The sequence below is a fragment of the Loxodonta africana genome, chromosome 11 (genome assembly GCF_030014295.1).
Source record: "Loxodonta africana isolate mLoxAfr1 chromosome 11, mLoxAfr1.hap2, whole genome shotgun sequence".
Lineage (NCBI taxonomy): Eukaryota > Metazoa > Chordata > Mammalia > Proboscidea > Elephantidae > Loxodonta > Loxodonta africana.
The window spans coordinates 44,176,628-44,204,096 of NC_087352.1; the positions used below are offsets into that span (position 1 = coordinate 44,176,628).

General features: G+C 42.1%; 1 protein-coding gene across 1 annotated transcript; it reads right to left on the reverse strand.

The window, feature by feature from the left end:
• Positions 1 to 5,105: 5,105 nt before the first annotated feature.
• Positions 5,106 to 26,557, reverse strand: SERPINB5 (serpin family B member 5). The gene is made up of 6 exons (XM_003406266.4): positions 25,645 to 26,557; positions 24,367 to 24,504; positions 20,007 to 20,124; positions 18,258 to 18,400; positions 10,738 to 10,905; positions 5,106 to 6,894 (listed from the first exon to the last, which is right to left on the reverse strand). Exons 1-6 carry the CDS (start codon positions 25,879 to 25,881, stop codon positions 6,502 to 6,504), a joined length of 1,197 nt encoding a protein of 398 aa, XP_003406314.2. The 5' UTR covers positions 25,882 to 26,557; the 3' UTR covers positions 5,106 to 6,501.
• Positions 26,558 to 27,469: the final 912 nt, after the last annotated feature.

Genomic DNA, 27,469 nt, shown 5'->3' on the forward strand with positions numbered 1-27,469 from the left:
TTCACTTTTATTTTATTTTACATAATGGTCTGTGATGAATTGGAAATAAAACTCTTTCTTCACTATATCTATTTTGAGAAGCCCATGTATAAATTTTTTTCCTGCTCCCTGGTGCCTTCAGGGTAAATTTAAAGCTCCTCGGGGGGTTACCCAAGGTTCCCTGGGTGGTGCAAAGTGACTGAGCTCTGCTACTAACTGAAAGGTTGGCAGTTTGAATCCACCCGGCAGCACTGCTGCAGAAAGGCCTGGCAATCTATTTCCATATGATTACAGCCATTAAAAATCCTATGAGTGCAGTTCTGCTCTGACACACACAGAGTCATCATGAGTTGGAATCCAGTCCACAGAATAGATTTGGTTCTACTATGAGGCTATACAAGGACAGGACCAGATTACCTCGTAAGCAAGGTATGCACGGGCCCTGTTGTGCTTTCCCACCAATCTGCAGTGCACAATTTCACCTGTCCCCCATCATATCAAAGATGTGGTGAAACCCATGTAAAATTGCTCACCACAGATTAGCAAGTGAATACAATTAAGCCTGTGTGTTCCTTACTCAATGTGAGCTGGTGCGTACTGTGCTTACTGGTTCATCTGCCGCTGTACAAGGCCTTTCCTGACTTCAGCACCCAGCACCCTGGCCCTACACTCACTCGTAACCTCATTTCCCGTGAGTCCCTCACACACATTCCACGCAGCAACCAGGCCTAGCCACACGCCTCTCTAGAAGTTCCCTCCTTGTTTCTTCACCTAATTAATGCCGGCTGGTACACTGCACACTCTCATCACCCCATCCTGGCACCCATCGCTGCTCAGTGTCTGCTGATATGACTATGTTTCTGTGTCTTACTGTTTTTTCACCCCCAGCACCTTGCCCAGTGCCTGACACATAACAGGTGCCCAATTAAATTTTTATGCAATGAGTTAATGAATCCAAAAAACCCATTGCCGTCGAGTCGATTCTGACTCATAACTCATAGTGACCCTATAAGACACAGTAGAACTGCCCCGTAGAGTTTCCAATGGGCACCTGGTGGATTTGAACTGCTGACTTTTACTTAGCAGATATGGCACTTAGCCACTATGCCACCAGGGTTTCCAGTGAACAAATAGATGGTTGAAATCTGTCTTGATAGCCTGGTGGACAGGACGGCGATAGGGAATGATGGTGTAGTTGTCTCATAGCTAGGTGATAGTCAAATAGCTGTGCCTATTGAATGCTCAATACAATGTTATTAAATGAAGAAACGAACTCATTACTGGCCCTGACATGCTTAAAATAATTGAAAACAGAAGCGTAAATCTCATTCTCTGCCTACTATAACTCCACTGTTGGTGCCCGTGTTTCCACTGGGATGAGTCCTGGTGACTCAATGAAAGATACTCGGAATGGTCACATTTGCCATCTTGGGCAAGCCAACTCTTGGGCAGGCCAACTTACAGGCAGGCCGACTCTCGAGTAGGCTGACTGTCATGCCAACAACTTTGCCATAATGCCTCCCCAAGGATGGGAAAAACTGTCCTAACGGAGAGCCATTGACCTAGTTAATTACCCCACTTTCCCCTGAGTCAGCAAAGAAGGAAGATGAAGGGCAGAGGGAAACAGCTTATCCCAACTCCCCACAACCCACCTCCAGTGGCTGGTCAAATAGCAATCAACAACAGGCTCCTGAAAAAGAAAAGGAAAGGAAGCCCGTTTCTGTGGGTGTTCAAAGTGCCAGTCTCTGCAGTATCCAAGCTTCGGTCCCCAGGCATCCTGTTGCTACTGAGTCGATTCTGACTCATAGTGACCCTATAGGACAGAGTAGAACTGCCCCGTAGGGTTTCCAAGGCTGTAATCTTTATGGAAGCAGGCTGCCACATCTCTCGCTCACAGAGCAGCTGGCGGATTCAAACCAGTGACCTTTCATTAGCAGCTGAGTACTTAACCACTGTGCAACCAGGGCTCCTTCCTGAGGCATAGAACTCCCTTTATGCAGCTGTCCTCCCTAGGAATGATGGAACCAGGATGGTGATCGTCATGACCCCTTTTGGGCCACAGCAGACTGAGGAGGAGGCAAGGGTAAAAGCCAAGGAGTCCAACCAGGTCTCTCTCTACTTGTCATCCCAGCAAGCAGGATGCTTATTGCAACAGCCCTGACCTGTTACGGGTGCTCAATATACAAACGAAGCTTCCCTGCTCCTCACCAGCCCATCTTGCCCGGGGTGGCTACGTCTCCATGAACGCGGCTTATTTCTCGTCAGCTTATGCACCTAAAACCTACCTGCTTCTAATTGGCCTAATTTTACATAAGAATCATTATCTTAGCAAAGTAGGTTATTACCTTAGTGATGATGATGTTGCTAATAACAATAATAGTAAGGACAATGATGCAATGATACTTTGCAAATTTTACAGAGTGTCAGACAGGACCACTGCTAGCCCATACAGCACCTTTGTGTGAATTCTAAAGAGGAGGCCAGTCCGCAGACAGACAAGCCCCCCACAGGCTCCCTGCTGAATCAGTGGAGTACAAGCTTACTTCAGGCCCTGCTCGCCATTATGCAGTGGCCAACCTATACCACTGTACGCAGTTGTGCTCGTGTTCAGGGAAAGCCCAAGTAAAAAGTCAATACTGGATAGCCTGGGGGAAAGGAGCCAGGTCTGTGTTTATAATTAGATGAAAAAAGCAACTATACAGTGTGGGGGAGAGGAAGCTGGATTTATTGCCCCGACATTTCCACTTACCTCAGTAACCTTTCTGGGGCTGCTGGAAGCGGAAGACTCGTTTCACAGCTAATGTGAGGTCATAGAGTTGGCACAGACCAGTGCTTACTTCAGGTGTTCCCATCCTCATGCCAAAGTGGGGGCCCATAGCAACCATGCCTCTTCCTTTTGGGGAGGCCAGCCTCTGTTCCCAATGTCAAAAAGGGGTGTCAGCATGATTGGACGAGAACCCTTTGTGGTTGAGTCGATTCCGACTCATAGCAACCCTACAGGACAGAGTAGAACTGCCCCAGAGGGTTTCCAAGGAGCGGCTGGTGGATTCAAACAGCTGACCTTTTGGTTAGCAGCCTGAGCTCTTAACCACTGCAACACCAGGGCTCCAATTGGGCCATAGGTGATCCTTTTTAGTGATGATGAGGTGGGGCTGACTCCAAAAGAGTCCACAGGGGCAAGATGAATTCTCTCTATCCTGAGCCAGTCCTCATCCATCCATCTATGTGGAGTCAACCCCACTTCATGGTGACCTCCAGTGTGGCAGAGCAGAACTGTGCTTCATAGGGCTTTCAGTAGTTGAAATTTCAGAAGTAGATTGCCAGGCCTTTCTTCTGAGGTACCTCTGGGTGGACCCAAACCTCCAACCTTTGGATTTGCAGTCACTCACCTTAACTGTTTGCACCACCCAGGGACTCCAGTTAAAATTATGTATTGGTTATTTACTACTGTTAGAGCCTGTGCCAGGGGCTGTGGCAGAGAGAGTCAGTGCTGTCAGTTCAGGGAGAGAAAATTCTCAGGAGGTTACATGGGTCTGAAAGGCTCTAGAAGGCAGTCAGAAGTTCCAGGGGCCTGCCTTTATCTATCTCGTCTCTAATGGGGAATACCAACACTTACTTTCAGCGCATGGGTCAGGAATAGTCATTTGCTGTTAGTCAGACCCTTTGATCTCCACCCTTGAAAGGCCCTCACTAACATAAGCAGCAATTATTGCTGAGCCAAGCCTGGAGATGGGGACTGAGCCATTGAACCGGGAAACACCCACCTCCTAAATGATCGGTGACAGTAGGGTGGGGTGGCAGGCAAGAATGTTGTAGAAGTGGTTTCTAATCTAAGAGCTACAACTAGAAAAAGGAAAACCTTTTTAATCTGGTGTGATTAGCAAATGACATACCATTGACTGAATAGACCCCTTGAGAGAGAAGCTCAGAATTTTTGAAAAATGTATCACGTTTAACCAGAAATGTTTGAAAACTAAACATCCCCAGAAGATGTCACTGTTATGTAAATGTTTAGCTAAGTTTTATTTTTACCTACATTCATTTGTCTTATATTTAATATATTTTATTTTTAACATAAACAGGAGGAAATCTGCCCAGAAAGTAGATGATTTAATTCAAGTTTTAAAAAAAAAATTAATGTAATCAAATACTTAGTGATTAAAAGTCTGGGCTCTGGAGTCAGGCAGCTAGGCTTAGATTCTAACCATAAACTCACTAGCCCTGTGTCCTTGGCAAGTTTCTTCATGTCTCTGAACCTCAGTTTCCCTCACCCCAAACGAATCCTCATAGGGCTATTGTGGAGGCTGTGTTATGTTTGTAGTGCTTAGCACAGGGCCCGGCTCACAACAATTACTCCAGGAACGGCAGTGTGGATGGTAGGAGCCATAGTTGAAAAAATAATCATCACGATTATTATTTAATAATAAAAATAAAAGACAGACATTGGTTGAACCACTTTGGAAAACGATTTGGCGGTATCTACCACAGCACTGCTAAATCTATGGCTCAGAAATCCCATTCCCAGGTGCGTGTGTGTATTTTATATCCATCATAAGTGCATACATTTATTATACATTTATGCATAAAAGACATGTACTACAATGTTCATAACAATACTATTTGTACTAGCCAGAGGTGCCTCAGAAGAAAGACCTGGCAATCTGCTTCTCAAAGGTCACAGCCTTGAAAACCCTGAGGAGCACAGCTCTACTCTGGCACACAAGGGGTCACTGTGAGTCGGCATCAACTCCACAGCTACTGGTAAAACTGGAACAAAGCGGAAAGGGCTAGAGGAAGGCTCGCATCCTCTTGTGAGGCATCTGATTTCATTACGCACCTTTACGTGGCTGAAGGCATCCTGACATTTGCCTTGTCCTTTCCGCCCAAGGGTGAAAGCAGTGCGGGAGAAGGAAGCAAGAGCTGCTTGGCAGGAAGAAAGGGAAGCAGGAGAAGAGGGACCATAATTAGTCTTACTCCTTCTTCTTCTTCATTAATCTTCAAAAAAAAAGCATTTGCTATAGGAATTCTTTTCGAAATGGACGGCTTGGTTCTATTTCAAAACAGTAAATCTATCTTAATGAAGAAGAAAAAAACAAAGACACAAAGTTCAATAATATTTTATTGTCGATAGCATAAGGGAAACTCAATATTGAACCTTCAGAGCAAGAAGACAGAAATCAAACCTATTTACAATGAACAGCACAGGAGAGATGAAGGAAGAAATGACAAAATCTTCAGTGAGTGTATTCTTTGAGTAGTGAATTAATGCATGAACATGCGGCATAGCAATTTTACAAATGACTACGTAAGTCACAAACTCACTATCTAAAGTCATTAAACCCATCGACTTTGAAGAAGTGAGTCAAGACTTGTGCGCATTTTAATAGCATTCATTAAATTTTTTCTGAAAGGTATTAGGCGCCTTCCCTTCTCCTGCTATCAGATAAGGCAAGCAGACAAGCCCCTTCAAAACTCATAAAATTCTTTAATTGGCTATTGTGAGAGTTCCTGTACATTTTAAGTCTCTGTTGTCAGATATCCGAAACTCGTTGTGTCTGTTAGAAGCCACTGCCACCAGTCTAGTGCCCACCAAATGACCAGGTGGCAGGTCTCTCAACAGTGAAAGCCAATGTTTAATGAGCTCTGAGCTTCCCCTTGGGGGCGGGGGGGTGCACTTTAGCTACCTTTATCCCGCATTTCAAAGTCTGTAAAAGCTCTGAAAACAAAGTTTGAGTTCATAAATCGCTGGCATACTCATTTGGCAGCAAAACTTGACTGCTTACAGGCTACTTAGAATCTTTATAAATTTTGTGTGAACAGTCAACATATTGTTGCAGAAATGTTAAAGTAGTGGTTTATAGGATGGTGTCCCTGTCCTATCAAGGATGTTCTATAGCTTACGGCACATGCAACACATTGTCTTTCTGAGATTAATTCAGAGTTTGAAAAAACACCTGACCTCAGAATTTAGTATAAGTTCTGGACCTAGAGTAGTCTGAACATGTGCCCAAGTTTTGTTGGACACAGGGGAATTCTGTGGGTCTCACACACCAGTTTCTTTAGTCTTCCAGGGAAGTCTTCCACGGAAGTCTAGAACATCCTATATCCCACTGAGGGAAGGCAAATCCTTGGGATTTGGGAATGTGATCCTTCAGACCCTTCTTATAGGATTTTTCTTTGTGGAAGACTGTCTGAATAACCCAACATGATTGCTCACCCATTCCTGTCAATAACCCTGGCTAGCTCAACAAATACTGAATAAATATTTGTTCTCTGAGGTGATTCATTTTCACCAAAAGCATGTCATTGTCTTTTATGCAGGAGGAAAAAAAAGGGAAACAAATGCAAAGAATTGGAAAAGAAGGACTATGAGTGTGAGGCTACATATGACAAGTACCTGTTGTTTCTGATCCAACAGTATTAACCATTGGTCGTATTTAGAAAGTGCTTCTCTAGATGCAGAGTTTATGGGCATCTGCATCCACAGAAGAGGCAGGTGGGACTTAACGTGGGCGGCGCCACTTAAGGAGAACAGAACTTGCCAAAGAAAATGATGTTTCGAGTTTTGTTGTGCCTGATGATGTAAATGAACGGGTGGTCGGCATTGAATTCGTCTTTGTGTTGCAGGATGCGTGATCCTGGCACCTCGATGGAATCCCCCCCATCTTCGGTTATTTCTAAGCACACTCTGTGGACCACATTTGATAGGGCTACTCCCTTGGTCTCTGACATTCCAGAGAAATCAGATGCATTTTCATTAAAGGCATTTTTCAGCCCTAGGTTTTCCAGACTAGCCTTGGGGTCAATCACCTTTTCCACCTTAAATTTTGGAATAGAGAGTTTGACTTTGGCGTTGGCCATGGTGCTGGGGTTGGTCCACTGCAACAGTGTCTCTGCGTTGAGTTGTTTTTCAACCTGAAGTACAAAAAAGAGAAGAAATTATTATTATTTCCAATAGTAAAAGATTCTGTTTGGTTATCAACCACAGTCTTTGTGAACCCAGTATCAAAGCAGTCAGAATGGATCATCAAAGATGGGGATGAGCTCCTTGGCTTTTTTTTTTTTTTTTTGCATGTGACGATTTCCTCTTATAAAAGATCCACCAAACATTGCTCCCCTCCTCCTCACCCTGCACGATGCTTCCTTTGCACTGAAATTTATGAGTGAGGTGGTTTTTGGTTTTTTTTTTTAAGTTATAGAGTCGCTTCCTAGGAGCAAATGAATGCTCTGTAAGTAATCATGAAACAAGCATAAAATTAGAAAGGTTTTTATATGTAATATTTCTTGAATGCTTGCTGTAATTTCTCTACAAGGAAATCCAGATTATTCCCGTATTAGGCATGTCATCCAATTTAAGGATTCAAATTAAAGCTATAGTTACTCTACTTTTTTTTTTTTTATAATAACTTTTATTAAGCTTCAAGTGAACGTTTACAAATCAAATCAGTCTGTCACATATAAGTTTACATACATATCACTCCCTACTCCCACTTACTCTCCCCGTCTTGAGTCAGCCCTTTCAGTCTCTCCTTTCTTGACAATTTTGCCGGCTTCCCTCTCTCTCTATCCTCCCATCCCCCCTCCAGACAAGAGTTGCCAACACAATCTCAAGTGTCCACCTGATATAATTAGCTCACTCTTCATCAGCATCTCTCTCCCACCCGCTGACCAGTCCCTTTCATTTCTGATGAGTTGTCTTCGGGGATGGTTCCTGTCCTGTGTCAACTGAAGGTCTGGGGAGCATGGCCGCCGGGATTCCTCCAGTCTCAGTCAGACCATTAAGTTTGGTCTTCTTATGAGAATTTGGGGTCTGCATCCCACTGATCTCCTGCTCCCTCAGGGGTCCTCTGCTGTGCTCCCTGTCAGGGCAGTCATCGATTGTGGCCGGGCACCAACTAGTTCTTCTGGTCTCAGGATGATGTAGGTCTCTGGTTCATGTGGCCCTTTCTGTCTCTTGGGCTCTTAGTTGTCATGTGGGCTTGGTGTTCTTCATTTTCCTTTGCTCCAGGTGGGTTGAGACCAATTGATGCATCTTAGATGGCTGCTTGTTAGCATTTAAGACCCCAGACGCCACATTTCAAAGTGGGATGCAGAATGATTTCATAATAGAATTATTTTGCCAATTGACTTAGAAGTCCCCTCAAACCATGTTCCCCAGACCCCCGCGCTTGCTCCGCTGACCTTTGAAGCATTCATTTTATCCCGGAAACTTCTTTGCTTTTGGTCCAGTCCAATTGAGCTGACCTTCCATGTATTGAGTGTTGTCTTTCCCTTCACCTAAAGCAGTTCTTATCTACTGATTAATCAATAAAAAAACCCTCTCCCACCCTCCCTCCCTCCCCCCCTCGTAACCACAAAAGTATGTGTTCTTCTCAGGTTTACTATTTCTCAAGATCTTATAATAGTGGTCTTATACAATATTTGTCCTTTTGCCTCTGACTCATTTCGCTCAGCATAATGCCTTCCAGGTTCCTCCATGTTATGAAATGTTTCAGAGATTCGTCACTGTTCTTTATCGATGCGTAGTATTCCATTGTGTGAATATACCACAATTTATTTACCCATTCATCCGTTGATGGACACCTTGGTTGCTTCCAACTTTTTGCTATTGTAAACAGAGCTGCAATAAACATGGGTGTGCATATATCTGTTTGTGTGAAGGCTCTTGTATCTCTAGGGTATATTCCGAGGAGTGGGATTTCTGGGTTGTATGGTAGTTCTATTTCTAACTGTTTAAGATAACGCCAGATAGATTTCCAAAGTGGTTGTACCATTTTACATTCCCACCAGCAGTGTATGAGAGTTCCAATCTCTCCGCAGCCTCTCCAACATTTATTATTTTGTGTTTTTTGGATTAATGCCAGCCTTGCTGGTGTGAGATGGAATCTCATCGTAGTTTTAATTTGCATTTCTCTAATGGCTAATGATCGAGAGCATTTTCTCATGTATCTGTTGGCTGCCTGAATATCTTCTTTAGAGAAATGTGTGTTCATATCCTTTGCCCACTTCTTGATTGGGTTGTTTGTCTTTTTGTGGTTGAGTTTGGACAGAATCATGTAGATTTTAGAGATCAGGCGCTGGTCGGAGATGTCATAGCTGAAAATTCTTTCCCAATCTGTAGGTGGTCTTTTTACTCTTTTGGTGAAGTCTTTAGATGAGCATAGGTGTTTGATTTTTAGGAGCTCCCAGTTATCAGGTTTCTCTTCATCATTTTTGGTAATGTTTTGTATTCTGTTTATACCTTGTATTAGGGCTCCTAGGGTTGTCCCAATTTTTTCTTCCATGATCTTTATCGTTTTAGTCTTTATGTTCAGGTCTTTGATCCACTTGGAGTTAGTTTTTGTGCATGGTGTGAGGTATGGGTCCTGTTTCATTTTTTTGCAAATGGATATCCAGTTATGCCAGCACCATTCGTTAAAAAGGCTATCTTTTCCCCAGTTAATTGACACTGGTCCTTTGTCAAATATCAGCTGCTCATACATGGATGGATCTATGTCTGGGTTCTCAATTCTGTTCCATTGGTCTATGTGTCTGTTGTTGTACCAATACCAGGCTGTTTTGACTACTGTGGCTGTATAATAGGTTCTGAAGTCGGGTAAGGTGAGGCCTCCCACTTTCTTCTTGTTTTTCAGTAGTGCTTTGCTTATCCGGGGCTTCTTTCCGTTCCATATGAAATTGGTGATTTGTTTCTCTATCCCCTTAAAATATGACATTGGAATTTGGATCGGAAGTGCGTTAAATGTATAGATGGCTTTTGGTAGAATAGACATTTTTACTATGTTAAGTCTTCCTATCCATGAGCAAGGTATGTTTTTCCACTTAAGTATGTCCTTTTGAATTTCTTGTAGTAGAGCTTTGTAGTTTTCTTTGTATAGGTCTTTTACATCCTTGGTAAGATTTATTCCTAAGTATCTTATCTTCTTGGGGGCTACTGTGAATGGTATTGATTTGGTTATTTCCTCTTCGGTGTTCTTTTTGTTGATGTAGAGGAATCCAAGTGATTTTTGTATGTTTATTTTATAACCTGAGACTCTGCCAAACTCTTCTATTAGTTTCAGTGGTTTTCTGGAGGATTCCTTAGGGTTTTCTGTGTATATAATCATGTCATCTGCAAATAGTGATAACTTTACTTCTTCCTTGCCAATCCGGATACCTTTTATTTCTTTGTCTAGCCTGATTGCCCTGGCTAAGACTTCCAACACGATGTTGAATAAGAGCGGTGATAAAGGGCATCCTTGTCTGGTTCCCGTTCTCAAGGGAAATGCTTTCAGGTTCTCTCCATTTAGAGTGATATTGGCTGTTGGCTTTGCATAGATGCCCTTTATTATGTTGAGGAATTTTCCTTCAATTCCTATTTTGTTAAGAGTTTTTATCATGAATGGGTGTTGGACTTTGTCAAATGCCTTTTCTGCATCAATTGATAAGATCATGTGGTTTTTGTCTTTTGTTTTATTTATGTGATGGATTACATTAATGGTTTTTCTGATATTAAACCAGCCTTGCATACTTGGTATAAATCCCACTTGATCAGGGTGAATTATTTTTTTGATGTGTCGTTGGATTCTATTGGCTAGAATTTTGTTGAGGATTTAGTTACTCTACTTTTAATGAGCATTTGGATTGTCTCTGAGACATTCTTTTAAGTGCATAGGTGGTGACGGCGTTCATTTCCATTGGCTTTAAAAATGAGAGATATGTAATGATGCAGAAAAATAAAACTCTTCGTGGAGCAAATCTTAAATTGCCGCTTTCCCTTACCTTTTCCAGGCCTGTCGACTCATCCTCCATATCCTTGGGTAGCAGGATGAGCATGCTCAGGTGCTTATTTTGAAAAGGAAGCTCAATGATCTTACAGTTGATATCGTCAATGTGGCCCATACAGAACGTAGCCTCCATATTCATCATTTGCACTGGTTTGGTGTCTGTCTGTAAAAGGAGAAGAAATTTGGCATGCTTACTTTTCAAGCTACATAAGCATGAAATATATATATACTATATAATATGTTCCGCTGCTATTCATAAGGATTTCACTGGCTGATGCTTTTCAGAAGTAGACTGCCAGAAAACCAAAAGGGAAGAACACGCTTGGTGTTTCTCAAGCTGAAAGAACTGAAGAAAAAATTCAAGCCTCGAGTCGCAATAGTGAGGGATTCTATGGGGAAAAGATTAAACGATGCAGGAAGCATCAAAAGAAGATGGAAGGAATACAGAGAGTCGTTATACCAAAAAGAATTAGTCGATGTTCAACCATTTCAAGAGGTAGCATATGATCAGGAACAGATGGTACCGAAGAAAGAAGTCCAAGCTGCTCTGAAGGCATTGGCGAAAAACAAGGCCCCAGGAATTGATGGCATATCAATTGAGATGTTTCAACAAACACATGCAGCGCTGGAGGTGGTCACTCGTCTATGATAAGAAATATGGAAGACAGCTTCCTGGCCAACTGACTAGAAGAGATCCATATTTATGCCTGTTCCCAAGAATGGTGATCCAAAAGAATGTGGAAATTATAGAACAATATCATTAATATCACACGCAAGCAAAATTTTGCTGAAGATCATTCAAAAACGGCTGCAGCAGTATATTGACAGGGAACTGCCAGAAATTCAGGCCAGTTTCAGAAGAGGACGTGGAACCAGGGATATCATTGCTGATGTCAGATGGATCCTGCCTGAAAGCAGAGAATACCAGAAGGATGTTTACCTGTGTTTTATTGACTATGCAAAGGCATTCGACTGTGTGGATCATAACAAATTATGGATAACATTGCAAAGAATGGGAATTCCAGAACACGTAATTGTGCTCATGAGGAAACTTTACATAGATTAAGAGGCAGTTTTTCGGACAGAACAAGATGATACTGATTGGTTTCAAGTCAGGAAAGGTGTGCGTCAGGGTTGTATTCTTTCACCATACCGATTCAATCTGTATGCTGAGCAAATAATCTGAGAAGCTGGACTATACGAAGAAGAACAGGGCATCAGGACTGGAGGAAGACTCATTAACAACCTGCATTATGCAGATGACACAACCTTGCTTGCTAAAAGGACTTGAAGCACTTACTAATGAAGATCAAAGACCACAGCCTTCGGTATGGATTTCACCTCAACATAAAAGAAGAAAACAAAAATCCTCACAACTGGACCAATGAGCAACATCATGAGAAATGGAGAAAAGATTGAAGTTGTCAAGGATTTCATTTTACTTGGATCCACAATCAACAGCCATGGAAGCAGCAGTCAAGAAATCAAAAGACGTGTTGCATTGGGTAAATCTGCTGCAAAGGACCTCTTTAAAGTGTTGAAGAGCAAAGATGTCACCTTGAAGACTAAGGTACTCCTGACCCAAGCCATGGTATTTCCAATCGTATCATATGCATGTGAAAGCTGGACAAGGAATAAAGAAGACTGAAGAAGAATTGACGCCTCTGTCGTTAGCGAAGAATATTGAATACACCATGGACTGCCAAAAGAACAAACAAATCTGTCTTGGAAGAAGTATGACCAGAATGCTCCTTAGAAGCAAGGACGGTGAGACTGCGTCTTACAAACTTTGGACATGTTATAAGGAGGGATCAGTCCCTGGAGAAGGACATCATGCTTGGCAGAGTCCAGGGTCAGCGGAAAAGAGGAAGACCCACAATGAGGTGGATTGACACAGTGGCTGCAACAATGAGCTCAAGCATAACAACGATTGTAAGGATGACGCAGGACCAGACAGTGTTTCCTTCTGTTGTGCACAGGGTCGCTATAATTCAGAACCGGCTTGACGGCACCTAACAACAACAACAAATATAATATGTACATATATTTATAAAAGGAGCCCTGGTGCAACTGTTAAGTGCTCGGCAGCTAATCGAAAGGTTGGCAGTTCAAACCCACCCAGTGGCTCTGAGGGAGAAAAGACCTGGTGATCTGATCCCATAAAGACTGTAGCCTAGAAAACCCTATAGGGCAGTTCTATTCTGTCACATGGGGTTGCTATAAGTCGAAAATCAACTCGATGGCACCTAAAAACAACAACATAAGTATACGCATAAAAAAACATACATGTATACATACATTTAATCTTTTTATTGTTTCAGATCGTTATGACTTAACAATCCATCCACTGGGATCCAAATTGTACTGTCCCTAAACACCACAGACTGCCCTGAAGAGTTGATGGCTTCCTTTCAGAAGTTATTCTTGTGTTGTATAATTGCACATATTATGTTTTACAAGGACTATAGATAATAGGATACTGTATTAGTACAAATTAAACATTCAAAATATGACTGAAAATACAAGAAATTCTAAGTTAGTCTCTCTAGATGTCATAATTAGTACAAGATTTTTAAACTCTTCGTGGTGGAGCTGACTTGAAGGTAAATTCACGTCAATCCACATGTCCATTCATGACTTTTCCTAACAGAATGCCTAAGGAAGGAAACTTAGCATCAGCAGGTCAAAACCATGACCTTTGCTGTGTCCTCTCAGTTAGCCTTTGGTTTTCACACCAACCCCCACCCCCTTCCTCCCTGTTATGACACTGCTGTCTGTGAGCAGATAGAGAGTCTGGATTAGAGGTAAGAGCCTGGGGTTTTAGTCCCAAATGTGACATAAACAGGTAATTTGACGTTAATCAAGTCACATCACTTCTCTGAACCTCGATTTCGTGGTCCGCAGAAGGAGGGAATTGGAAATTTCAGAATAACAGTTACCTTTTCTGAAGAGGAGAGAGGGGTGGGGAGGGCAATACACAGGGCAATGCAACTGTTGATAACAAATAAGGCAAATATTAGGATTTTACAGGGTTGGTTGGTGAATACACCGGTCTTTGTTTTATTATTCTCTGTAATTTTCTATATGCTTGAAATACTTACTGATTTTAAAAAATAAGTATGTTAAAAAATATGTATCTCTTAAGTCCCTTCCAGGAAACCCTGGTGGCGTAGTGGTTAAGTGCTACAGCTGCTAACCAAAAGGTTGGCAGTTCGAATCCACCAGGCACTCCTTGGAAACCCTATGGGGCAGTTCTACTCCACTTATCTTGGTATATATTTCCCATGAGATATTTGGAGATGATCTCAAACTTCCTACCAGGGCTACAGAGGTAATATTGGAGTAAAACTTTTTTCTGGGATCTTGAAACAGTAAGCTGAACCTTACCCAGCCCCTTTCCCAAGCAGAACTAACTAACTAACCCATTGCCATCCAGTCAATTCCAACTCACAGAGACCCTATAGGACAGGGTAGAACTAACTGCCCTATAGAGTTTCCAAGGATTTGAACTGCCGACCTTTTGGTTAGCAGCCGTAGCACTTAACCACTATGCCACCAGGGTTTCTGTAAGCAGAGCTGAATCATACTTATTTTATTTTTTGTACATACGTCTATTTTAACACTTGCCACATTGTTAAAATATTTATTTATGTGACAGTCTCTCCTCCCCCCGCCCCCAACAACACTACAGTCAAAGCAGAAGCCTTGTCTTACTATCTTGGCACATCCCACACATGGTTGTTGTTCACTAAACATTTGGTTGGTGAACAATAGAACACTTCAACTCTATGTATAACCAAAAACAGAATTACAACAGGAAAATACACTACTTTTGAAATTAACATTTATTTCTCTGCAGGAAGATATAGATTTGTCTAAAAATCTCTGTCAGGCTGAATTGCCAGTTTCTGAATTTGAATATAGTTTGGACATGCAAAAACTGTCATCTATTTTGTTTATCAGCACTGAATATGAGTACATTGATCCCATTTCTGAAACACAAATCGAGACATGCCCTGACAACAGGACTAAATAAAGACTATCCCACAAAATATGGAATAAATATATATACATATACATATGTATACATATTTGTGTGTGTGTATATACATACACATGTGTGTGTTTATCACCTTTGTTTGAATAGGCACCATAGTAAGCTTTTAACATCATAACTTCACCAATTTAGCCTACCCTTGATGGAGACACCACAAAAAAAATCAAACCTATTGCCGTCAAGTCGATTCCAACTCATAGTGACCCTATAAGACAGAGTAGAACTGCCCCATAGGGTTTCCAAGGAGCACCTGGTGGGTTTGAACTGCAGACCTTTTGGTTAGCAGCTGTAGCTCTTAACCACTAGGCCACCAGGGTTTCTGGGGATACCACAGGATATGAAAAAAGGATTAGTCATGTCCCGTAAAAAGCTGAGAGGCGGACAAAAGCAAGTCAAAAGAAACAAAGGAAAAGTAATAGCATCTGTATTCAAAAGGAGGGTGTATCCCCAAGCTGCCTTGGGTAGCGTTTTATTGCTTTATAAGGTGAAACACAGAGAGATCGACGCATTTCAAATCCTTATGAATTCAATTCATGGAGTCTGAGGTTCCAGGATCTGATATGACCTCGCTCAAAAGCCATTAACACTTTCTTAAATGTAAAAGTGATGAACCTCAATGTGGACAGCAAAAAAGCCCATGATCTGCCCTGAGACTATTGCACCATTTCCATGATTTTCCTGACCGGCCTTGCCTCCTTTGGGAGAGGCACCATTAGCAACATGGTTCCCGTTTCTCTCTGAACATACTTCTTTCTGCTGTTGCTGTTAGTTGCTGTTGAGTAGATTCCAACTCACAGTGACACCATGTATGCAGAGTGGAACTCCTTCATACTGTTTTCAAGACCGTGATTTTTCAGAAGCAAATTGCCAGGTCTGTCTTCCAAGGCACCTCTGGGTGGGTTTGAACTGTCAACCTTTCAGCTAGTAGTCCAGCACTTAACCATTTGCGCCACCAGGGACTTACTTCTATACTTTCAAACTTAGCAAGTGTCGTGGATTGAACTATTTTCCCCAAAAACTATACGTCAACTTGGTTAGGCAATGATTACCAGTGTTCTGTGGTTGTCCTCCATTTTGTGATTATAATTTTATGTTGAGAGAATTAGGGTGGGATTGTAACACCACCCTTACTCAGGTCACCTCCCTGATCCAAGGTAAAGGGAGTTTCCCTGGGGCGTGGCCTGCACCACCTTTCATCTCTCAAGAGATAAAAGGAAAGGGAAGTAAGCAGAGAGTTGGGGACCTCACCAAGAAAGCAGCACCAGAAGCAGAGCACTTCCTTTGGACACGGGCTCCCTGCACCTGAGGAGCTCCTCTACCAGGGGAAGACTGAGGACAAGGACCTTCCTCCAGAGCCAACAGAGAAAGACAGCCTTCACCCAAAGCCGATGCCCTGAATTTGGACTTGTAACCTACTAGACTGTGAGAAAATAAGTTTCTCTTTGTTAAAGCCATCCACTTGTGGTATTTCTGTTATGGCAGCACTAGATGTCTAAGATAGCAGGTATCTGAGGAAGAGAACCAACCACCAGCCAAATGGGGTAGAGGGGACACTGGTTACCGGGAAGCCAGGTGGGTACTGCTCAGGGTCACCGTGACTGATGATGCTTCTCCCTCACTCACAGTAAAGGCTGTGTAAAGCCATGTTCCACGTCCACTCCAAATAAAAGACAACACTTACAAGGTCAAAAAGCCATGCCTAAAACTTAAGGACCTGTATGTAAAAACTTAAGAGTCTAAAGGGTCTTCTGTTTGGGCCCTGGCATCTCAGACATATCCCTGTGTGCAGGTAGCTTTGAGAAGGCCCCCGCCCTCCCTGAAGCTCATTCAGGGAGAGGAAGTGGAAGGAGGGCCTCCTGGCTCCCTCCCTAGGACATATGGATATTTTCAGTAGACAAGGAACAATATCCGTGGTTCTAATCACACATCCTTCCTCAGGGAAAATGCCCAGAGGATCTTGTAAAGGGGCCCATGGTGGTCCCAAAGGCCACTCAGGTTTTGTCTGCTATTGATGGTTTAATCAGCCTGACCCTTAGAGATGAATCATTCATTCAACAGACATTTGCTGAGCACCTACGAATGTTTCAGGGACTGGGCCAGGAATGGTAGTCACTGAGATGAGTAAGACATTGTCCTTGCCTTGAAAAGCCCACACATTCGGGGGACAGGGATGGGGACATTTAGGTAAGTAAATAATCAGATTCCACTGTGGAAAGCACACTGGGAGGGAAGGGAGGTGAATAAACACTTCATGGAAACAAAAGCTAGAGTAACAGCGACTAGTCCAGTTAAACTAAGTATACCTTGTGTCTTGGGAGGCTTTTCCTCCTGGGTTCTAGCAGTAAGAAGGTGCTATTGGCACAGTGAAGGAGCCCTGGTAGCACAATGGTTAAGCACTAGGCTGCTAACCAAAAGGTCGGTGGTTCAAACCCACCAGCCTCTCCATGGCAGAAAGATGTGGTAGTCTGTTTTCATAAATATTACAGCCTTGGAAACCCTATGGGCAGTTTCACTCCACCTACAGGGTCACTGCAAGTCAGAATCAACTAGACGGCAACAGGTTTTTGGCTTTGGTTATTATAATATTTAACAATAACAAATGTAATTGATGCTAGATATTCTCGAGGTTGGGAGGAAATCTGAAAACTAGAATTGATGCATAGGAGCTACAGATGAATATCCCACCTTCAGGTATCGTGCTAACTGAAATATTCATTTAAGTCTGAGTTCTTAACACAAGTCAGATCCTACCAAATGTAACCATATCACGTCACCGTACAGGTTCCTAGTTTTCCTGGGTTCTCTAATGAAATGGGTTAACTTTCCAGTCTCAGTTCTTTGGTTTCACTTACAGAAGAGATCCTTTACCTACCCGTATTAATTATTTTTTACATTGAAGATGGCTTCATCGTCTCCCTCAATGGAATTAATGAGACCGCCCTGCAAAGCAGGCTTCTAATTCTCAACCTTATAATGACTCCAGGGACACAGATGAGTAGGCTATACTTTTTTTCTTCACAGCCAACAAGTACCTCAAAGCATCTTATAAATCAAAATGCCAGGACTATGTCCTTTGCTATTAATAGGTGGGGAAATGAGGTTACAGAATCAGCCACGAACAAGATTCCCAAACAGCCAAGGTAACATGATAATCCAAAGGCTGGGGATGGGTTGGTTGGTTTTCTTTTCTTGCTAAAGTTCCCCAAAATTTTCCGGTTGATAATTTAGCTTTAACCTCTGGGTTATAAGTTCTGTAGGGTCTCACTCAGCTCAGACCCTGAAGACATTGTGGTTCTTTTTCTACCAATTACCACCAGCTGTTTGTCCAGGACAGGCACTTTCCCTCCCACGGCCTCATTTTCCTCACTGGAATGAATTCTCACAGCCACGGCCCCTCTGCTGCTGTAACTTTTCACATCTTCACTTGGGCTCCTACAGCTACAGGCTGCACGACATACCTTGTTGACTCTGAAAGGGCGTTCTTTTGTTTCCGATTCAGGAAATTTCTTCATCCACTTCCCAACAAAGTAGGCGGCATTTACCACAAGGATTTTGGTCTGGTCGTTGACGCTGTTTTCAGCTAAAATGTTCTCAAAGCGGCCTGCAAACAATTTTACAAAACCACAAATCACGGAGTTATTCTTCCAAACCACATTCTGATATTCACAGGAAATGTCCACTCCCTGGGTGGTTACCACTTGCTAGAGTCATACCACATGCAGCCCAAAATCCAAAAAACCCATTGCTGTCAAGCCAATTCTGACTTGTTACAGAGTAGAACTGCATTCCATAGGGTTTTCTTGGCTGGAGGAGCGCTGGTGGCACAGTGATTAAGCACTCAGCTGCTAACCTAAAGGTTGGCTGTTCGAACCCAAGAGCTGCTTCATGGAAGAAAAATGTGGCACTCTGCTTCCATAAAGATTTACAACCTTGGAAACACTATGGGGCAGTTCTACTGTGTCCTATAGGGTTACTAGGAGTCAAAATCAACTCAACAATAACAGGTTGGGTTTTGGGGGGTTTTTTTAATCTCTGTGGAAACTGATCACTAGGGCTTTCTTCCACAGTGCTGCTAGGTGGGTTCGAACTGCCAACTCCCTGCCACCCAGGGACATTACAGGTAGCCCAAGGCCATCTAACTTCAGAAGGACTCCTCTCTCTTCCTCCCACTTGCCACAACCAGACTTACAAAGAAATCTAGGGTGGAGAATAAAGAGGAGGAAAGAAGGCAGAAGAAAAAAAGAGAAGGAAGAATAAAAACTCAAGCTACCATTTGTTAATGCCTCTTCTGTGCCAGGCCATGTGGTAGGCATTTCATATACCTGACAGCAGATATTTCTCCCCACATTACAGATGAGGAAGCTGAGGCTTGGAGATGTTAAGTCACTTGCCCAGGAGGTCAGACGAGCAAGGGTGGATTCAGGATTGAAAGCCAGGTCTTCGTGACTCCACATTCTGCACTCACAGAAAATGCCTGACAGCTTGCTATGCACCTGACCCTAGGCTCAGCATTGTCACATAAGGCAAAGATCAGTACTCCCATTTCAAAGTTGAGGAAACTGAGGCTCAAAGAGGCCAAGCGACTTTCTAGTTTGCATAGCTGGAAAGCATATTTGAGTCCCAGACAGGGCTCTACTCGCTACCCGCAGTTCTCTCCAAGTGCACCTGTTGCAGACGGGCTGTTTGCCTCAAGGTCTGCTGTGAATGCCAAGGGGTTCAGGGCTCAATCACAACTGTAATTACTGTAGAGCTCAAATCCCCAACACAAAGGCCCCTAAAGCCTCTTAATCCTTTTTCCTTCATAAATTTATAGGATTTTAGAGCTAGAAGCAGCCTCAGGGGTCATCAAATGATAGTCCAATCCTTTCATTTCCAGATTGGAAAACTGGCTAGTGATGTTGGTGACTTGTCCTAAGCCACACTTTAGGAGGCTCCATAAGGGCACATGAGAGCATATTTGAGAATAAGGCTAGGGGGAGTAAAACCGAAGCACCAGAAATTTCTCCCAAGTGATGAGATGATGCAAGAAATGCCCAGAAATCCAAGTTGTTGAAATGGTTTGATGTGTAAGAGTTTAGTTTGTGTCATAAAAAACACCCAAGGAATCTTCCAGATATTCAGTTCTTTTATTTCTAGTTGATGGATTCATAAAAAGGTAAGGTCTGTTCACTTAGCAATTTTTAGCAGAATAAGTAAAAGGTACTTGCCATCTGTGAGTTCATTAATTGATTTGTTGATTTGACTTTTCGTTTCTTCTATTTTATCTTTGAAGTCAACGGTTTCCATTTCTTTGGCATAGGGTCTCTTTGTTGAACTCATGAACTCCTGAAAAACATCCAGTTCATAAAATCACAAAGCACTTAAACTACATGAATTGAAACCTCATGTAGAAATTATGAGTTTTCTTTGTACTAAATGTCTCATTTATTCAATTATAAAACAATATAGCTTATTTAATGCATCTATCAATTTTGTATCAGCATGGGAGGAAATAAAGAAAGACCACACTGTTAACTGAAGGCTGGCAATTCAAACTCACCCATCAGCTCCACAGGAGGAAGAGCTGGTGATTCACTTCCAGAAAGATCACAGCCAAGAAAACACTAGGGGACAATTCTACTCTGTCACATGGGGTCACTATGAGTCGAAATCAACTTGACAGCACCCAACAACAGCAACAACATGTTAAATTCACACAACAATTACAGATTCCAATTTCAGAAACATTAAAATGTCAATACGTATATATCTTAGGATACAGGAAATGTACAGAAAAGAGAACTTGATGAGCAGAAAATTCTTATCTTCACTGAAATCAATAGATATTCTATAGATCCTTGCTACTCAAAGTGCCGTCCAAGGACCAGGGGCCTCAGCATCGCCTAGGAGCTTGTTACAAATGCGGAATCTCAGCCTCCGCCCCAGACTTATTGAATCAGAACCTGCACTTTAACAAGATTCCCAGGTGATTCACCTGCACACTAAAGTTTGAGTCACAGTATTACGGACAGCCTAGCAGCGGGCCTAACTTTAATGCTTGTTGAAAATGTAGAACCCTTGACCCCATGACCATTGGTCTTTGTGTGTATTTGTGTGTGTGCTTTAAGTGAAAGTTTACAGCTTGGGTTAGTTTCTCATACAAAAATTTACATACACATTGTTATGTAGCCTTAGTTCCTCTCTGTATAATGTGACAGCACACTCCTCCTTTCCACCCTGGATTTCCTGTGTCCATTCAACCAGCTTCTGTCCCTTTCTGCCTTCTCATCTCGCCTCCAGACAAGCGCTGCCAGCTTAGTCTCATGTGTCTACTTGCGCTAAGAAGCACACTCCTCACCAATATCATTTTATGTCTTATAGTCCAATCTAATCTTTGTCTGAAGAGTTGGATTTAGGAATGGTTTTAGTTTTGGGCCGAGAGTCCGGGGGCCATGTTGTTTGGGGTTCCTCCAGTCCCAGTCAGACCATTGAGTCTGGTCTTTTTACTAGAATTTGAGTTCTGTACCCCAGTTTTCTCCTGCTTTGTCAGGGACTCTCTGTTGTGTACCCTGTCAGAATGACCACTGGTCTTGTTTGAAGAAATCTGAGGGCAGGAATTTGCACTTTTAACAAACACCTAGGTAGTTCTGATATGAGTGGTGCTCCTCAAATCACACGTATTTGTACTATACTAGCAAAGCTAAAGATGCTACACAACCAGCAGGAGCAATGAAAGGAGTTTAAAAAAAAAAAAAAAGAAAGCTCCTCTACAGGACAAATACTCTACACAAACTGTGACCTTATGTACCCTGAGACCAGAAGAACTAGATGGTGCTCGGCTACCACTACCAACCATTATAGTCATGGCCACAATAGATGGACCCTGATAAAATGTGGAACAGAACCTCAAATTCCTAAAAAATGAAACCAGACCTAATGAATTGGTCAAGACTGGAGGACTCCCCTAGACTACTGCTCTGAGATATTCTTCAAGCCTAGAACCTAAACTAACCCATGAAGTCACCTTATAGCTAAATAACAAATTGGCTCAAAAAATAATGAATATCACCTGTAAATATTGTGCTTCTTAAAAAAACAATCTATACAAGACCAAACAGTCACCAATTACTTTAAAACGAAGATGAGAACGTCAGGGGGCAGGGAAACGTGATTAATGGAAATGGAACAACCAGAATGGAAATATTGAGAATGTTCACACATTGTGAACAATGTAACCAATGTCACTGAAAAACATGTGTAGAAAGTGTTGAATGGGAATGTAAACTACTGTGTAAACCTTCACTAAAAACACAGTACAATATTTTTTTTTAAATCCTTCAGAGCTGAAGAAAAATGTAGAACAAGATTCAAATTCACAAAAAAAGAACAGACCTACTGGTCTAACGAAGACTGGAGAAACCCCAAGAGTATGGCACCCAGACACCCTTTTAATTCAGTACTGAAGTCACTCCTGAGGCTCACCCTTCAGCCAAAGATTAGGCAGGCCCATAAAACAAACAATAATACATAGCTCAACCATGTATACAAGACTAAACAGGCAGACCAGCCCAAGGACAAGGAGGGGACAGGAAAGCTGGATGATGGAAATGTGGAACCCAAGGTTGAGAAAGGAGAGTGTTGACATGTCACAGGGTTGGCAACAAATGTCACAAAAGAATAAGTATATTAATTGTCTAATGAGAAACTAATTTGCTCTGTAAACTTTCACCTAAAGCACAATTTTTAAAAATTAACATTAAAAAGAATCCTTGCAACACCCAGCTTGGTCAAAATAATTTAAAATGTTGAATGGAAGTACAACCAAACTAAAGCATACCTGAAACCCTTTGCAATCAAGTCAATTCCAACTCATAGAGACCCTGTAAGACAGAGTAGAACTGCCCCATAGGGTTTCCTAAACTGTAATTATGAAAGCAGACTGCCACAGCTTTCTCCCTCAGGGTGGCTGGTGGGTTCAAACCACCAACCTTTTGGTTAGCAGCTGAGCACTTAACCACTGCACCACCAGGACTCCAACTAAAGCATGGATTGATTAAATGTCATGTCATGTCACACCTAAGCACAGGGCTCCTTGAATTTCATCAGAGCAACTAAGCCTTAGCCAGTTTCATTCTCTTAATTGCAGCTCAACTTGACTGGTACCATTGACTGCAAGCGGCTGGCCACCCAAGAATATCAGAAAGACTCCACCAGACAAAGCCCTCCACTGTCATCACTGTCACCAACAGAAAGGTATGAAGTGTCTCCTTAAGGATCACCTAGGGAGCTTATTAAAATTTTGCATGCCCAGGCCCCAACTCAAATCTCAGTTTTTTGGGTTTTTTTTTTTTGTTAATTTCTCCAGTGGTTGCTTCAACAAAAATGGCTGTATGTATGTGTCTTCACGCAAGAATAAACTCACAACAATATATAGTGGCCCATGTCCTCAAAAAATCTCTACCAGAAAAACATAAAGCTACTGCCCTGGTGGCGCAGTGGTTAAGAGCTTGGCTGGTAACCAAAAGGTTGGCAGTTCAAATCCACAACCTGCTCCTTGGAAACCCTATGGGGCAGTTCTACTCTCCTATACGGTCGCTATGAGTGGGAATCAACTGGACGGCAATGGGTAATGGGGTTACTGCAGAAAGCAGTAAAGCCACGTAGCTTTTAAATTTGGAAAGTTTTTCAAATTCTGTCCATGCAAACATGAGCTGAATCAAGTCTATATTACTAACCTGGAGGACCAGTTGCCATCGGGTTGATCCCAACTCATTGCAACCCCATGTGTGTCACTGAGTAGCACTGTGTGCTCCATAGGATTTTTAGTGGCTGATTTTTCAGAAATAGATGACCAGGCCTTTCTTCCAAGACACTTAACCATTTGTGCCATCCAGGGGAGAAGCTACTTCCATATGGTCTAGGATGTTGATTATATTTTTCAAATAAAAATATTATGATGTCCTCTAAGATCAAATTTAAGGGTACCAAAAATGGTTGAAATTAAACAACCAGGGCTGCTTTGTGTGAACACCATTCTGGTCGTCTGTTTAACCATGACCACCCTATTAAAACAAAACAAAACTGACATGCGACTAGTGAAAACTGTTAATTCATACCGTTGTTATTTTTCTTACTGATTTGAAGGAACATCAGGAGAACACTGTGTGCTTACATAAATGATGTGCAGAGTTTAAAATGTTGTCCCAAGTCATACGCCTACTGTTTAAGGAGGAAGAGGTTTGGATCATGAGCTGGCTAGTATTGATAGAGATAAATTTCTTAGCTAATTCACTGTCCCGTTCTCCATTTCTCTCAGCGGAGGAGCTAAGAGGAAGGGTAGGATTTATGAGTTTGTGAGAGAAGAGAGGAGCCCACAAGCTCGCTATCTTTTCAGCTAGAAAATGTGCTGTAATTGATTCCCTCCATACTCAACTTCTCCATTAGGACTGATTGATTTTAATAAGCCTGAAATTGTAAATGAGCATCCTAGAAATGAATCTCACTGAAAAAAAAGTTACAGACTTAATGATGTGAAAATGCTACTCCTGGTAAAAAGTTAAATCTTTTTAATTGCTGTAAACAACTTACTGTAGAAGGATTCAGAGATTTGTCTACGTAGAGCCGTTTGATGAGTTTCAGTGAATAAAAGGAACTGAGTTTGTTTACATCCGATGTTACTGTTTGAAATCCAAAGGGCACATCTTTGACATTTTCAAAATGAAGGACCTGTTAGGAGAAGAAATTCGTTACCCACAAAGCATCATCTGAACTTTCATGAAGGACAGAAGTTTCTTTTCCAGTTCTCACTCAATTTCAATCGTAACTTCTTCATCTTAACCCAAATAACATTTCCGGGATCATATTTTCTGGGAACTTATGGATACTAGAAGATGTTTCCTGTTTACAGAAAGAGAGATTCTGTTGGACTTCAGAATGACCAAAGTAAGAATAGTAATGGGACGGAATTCTACTATCAAAAAGCAAATGAGGGCTTAAAATGTAACAATCTGGAAAAGCGTCCTATATGAAGGTCTAAGAACTTGACAAAGCTACTTTACATTGCAAGGATAGATAGAAAGCCAAAAGCAGCTATAAAGATGGATGGATGGATGGATGGATGGATGGATGGATGGATGGATGGATGGATGGATGGATGGATGGATGGATGGATGGATGGATGGATAATCTATTTCATCTACCATTTTCAAAATGCTTTAATACATATCTTCTTAGTTATTCCTTCTCACATGGGATGTTCAAGCCCCAAGGAGTATTCAAAACTATAAGTAAACATAATCCATCTTCTTATTCATCCACATGACTTGAAGGTAGAGCATTTAAAATTTTATTTCTGTATTAAAATAAGCATGAATATGTCATAGGGTAGAATGCAATTGAGCTTGCATCTTAAAAACAAAATATGATGCTTTAAGTAAATTTTGTGCCTAAGGTCAATGGTTTTGCCCTCTGTTTCAGCATAAGAGAAAGGGAGTAGATTTACACTCTTTTTCTGCTAGGGGTATTTGCAGTGCAACATTTAGTAAACACTATCTTGACTGATCCTTACAATATAATGGGAAAGATGTTGGTCGGCTTGCCCAAAGCCCCTTGTTAGTAGAAAGACTGACTGCCTGGCAGACCCTCAGATTCTCCTTCACCACATGATATGTGTTCCAAACGTGGCTTGCTAGACAGACAAATGAGCATCTACATTTAAAAGAGGATTAAGAGAGCCAGAAAAATGCCACAACCTTCAATCCTGAGAAATTCTGACCACGAAATCTCCCGTTAACTTTTCCCTAGACACTACCTGTGTGTTCTGATAACTGTATTCCCACTGAGAGCAGACAAAGGTCTGGGCCTTACCTGTCCAATTTCATTTGCTGTGTCACCTTTGGCACCTACTTGAGCAAGTGACAGGGAGGTAGAGAGACAGATTGGAGAGAAGAGGACATTGCCTGCCGGCTCCTTTTCACACAGCTGTTTGAACAGGTCAACTGCGAAAGCAGAGTTTGCCAGTCTCAGGGCATCCATTGTGGGCCTGGAACCAAAGACAAGGGACAGGTTTATTTTTAAAATATCTGTAAGTGTTCTGAACTGCATTCTGCCAACACAATAAAATCCTATTCCAACTAGGTAGTGGTCTTTTATAACTCTTTTAGGATTCCTTTTTCATACTTCACAGTTTCGAAGTATATAGTAGATATCTTCCAGGGTATCTTCTCAGCCCATGACCCTTCCTTTTGGGATAGGTTTGTTGTTGTTTGTTAATAGACTCATGATGACCCCATGCATGCAAAATAGAATTGTGCTTCATAGGGTTTTCAAGGCTGTGGGCATTGGGAAGCAGATCACCAGGCCTGTATTCCAAGGTACCTCTGGGTGGGTTCAAACCATCAACCTTTCAGCTACTAGTCGAGCACTTAACCATTTGCACCACCCAGGGACTCCTCAACCAAGTGTCAGAGTCAAAGTTTCCCTCCCTTGAGTAGAAGAAAGGAAAGAACTTAACGTGAACTCAAAAAGAAAGCCAGACAACCGATGACTGTCCTGACAGGAACACAACAGAGAATCCCTGAAGGAGCAGGAGAGCAGTGGGATGCAGACCTCAAATTCTCGTAAAAAGACCAGACTTAGTGGTCTGACTGAGACTAGAAGGACCTCGGAGGTCATGGTCCCCAGACCTTCTGTTAGCCCAAGACTGGAACCATTCCCAAAGCCAACTTTTCAGACAGTGATTGGACTGGGCTATGGGATAGAAAATGATACTGGTGAGGAGTGAGCTTCTTGGTTCAAGTAGACACATGAGACTATGTGGGCAGCTCCTGTCTGGAGGGGAGATAAAAAGGAGAGGTAGACAGAAGCTGGCTGAATAGACAAGAAGAATACAGGGTAGAGAGGAGTGTGCTGTCTAACTAGGGGGAGAGCAACTAGAAGTATATAGCAAGGTGTATATAAAGTTTTGTATGAGAGACTGACTTGATTTGTAAACTTTCACTTAAAGCACACTCACAAAAAAAAAAGAAAGCCGAGAGGGGGTGGGCAAAAAAAAAAAAGAAAAAGAAAGCCAGTTGTCAAGAAGCCTCTGGGCAAATGTCCTAAGGTCTGAATGCTCCAGCATGTGTGTACAGCTGACCTGGAATCCCCAAACCTGGGCAGACTCAGCCGCCATAGCCACTGTGGGGAGCCCAGTGGTGGGAACAGTAGACAGTACTGATCAAAATCAGCTGGTTTCATTTAACACATATTGTTTCTATTAGGCTTTAGGTTAAGTCATACCAAACTGAAATTTTTGTAGATCAAAAGCAATCAAATCACAGCAATTTTGTGTGGCTCAATGTAATACCTCGTAAATAATGCCTTAGTAGGGTGCTTGGCACAATATTTAATAAATGGCAGCTGTTCTTATTTTTGTTGCATGTACACACCTAGTATGTGTAAGACACAATACAAACTGTAGTAAAGATCACCTTAGTCCCACCTTCTTGCAGTTGGCAATCCCTTTGTGAAGATACATAAACTAATAAATAGACTGCAGGGCTGCCATGCTACACATACAGCATGAATCTGGTATAGCAAGGAATATGTGAATTAAAGGCAAGAGAGACCAGCTTCAGCTAAAAAGTGTGGATCCTGATAAAGGTCCCTGAGTGGTGCAAATGGTTTGTACTCGACTACTAACCCGAAGGTT

Excerpts from the sequence above, each read along its gene's own strand:
- SERPINB5 (XM_003406266.4), bottom strand. The coding sequence starts at position 25,881 with ATGCAGTTCAGAACACTTACAGATATTTTAAAAATAAACCTGTCCCTT. Across the intron at positions 24,505-25,644 it reads CAGCAAATGAAATTGGACAG|GTCCTTCATTTTGAAAATGT; the intron begins GTAAGGCCCAGA and ends TTCTCCTAACAG. Across the intron at positions 6,895-10,737 it reads AGTCGACAGGCCTGGAAAAG|GTTGAAAAACAACTCAACGC; the intron begins GTAAGGGAAAGC and ends TTTGTACTTCAG.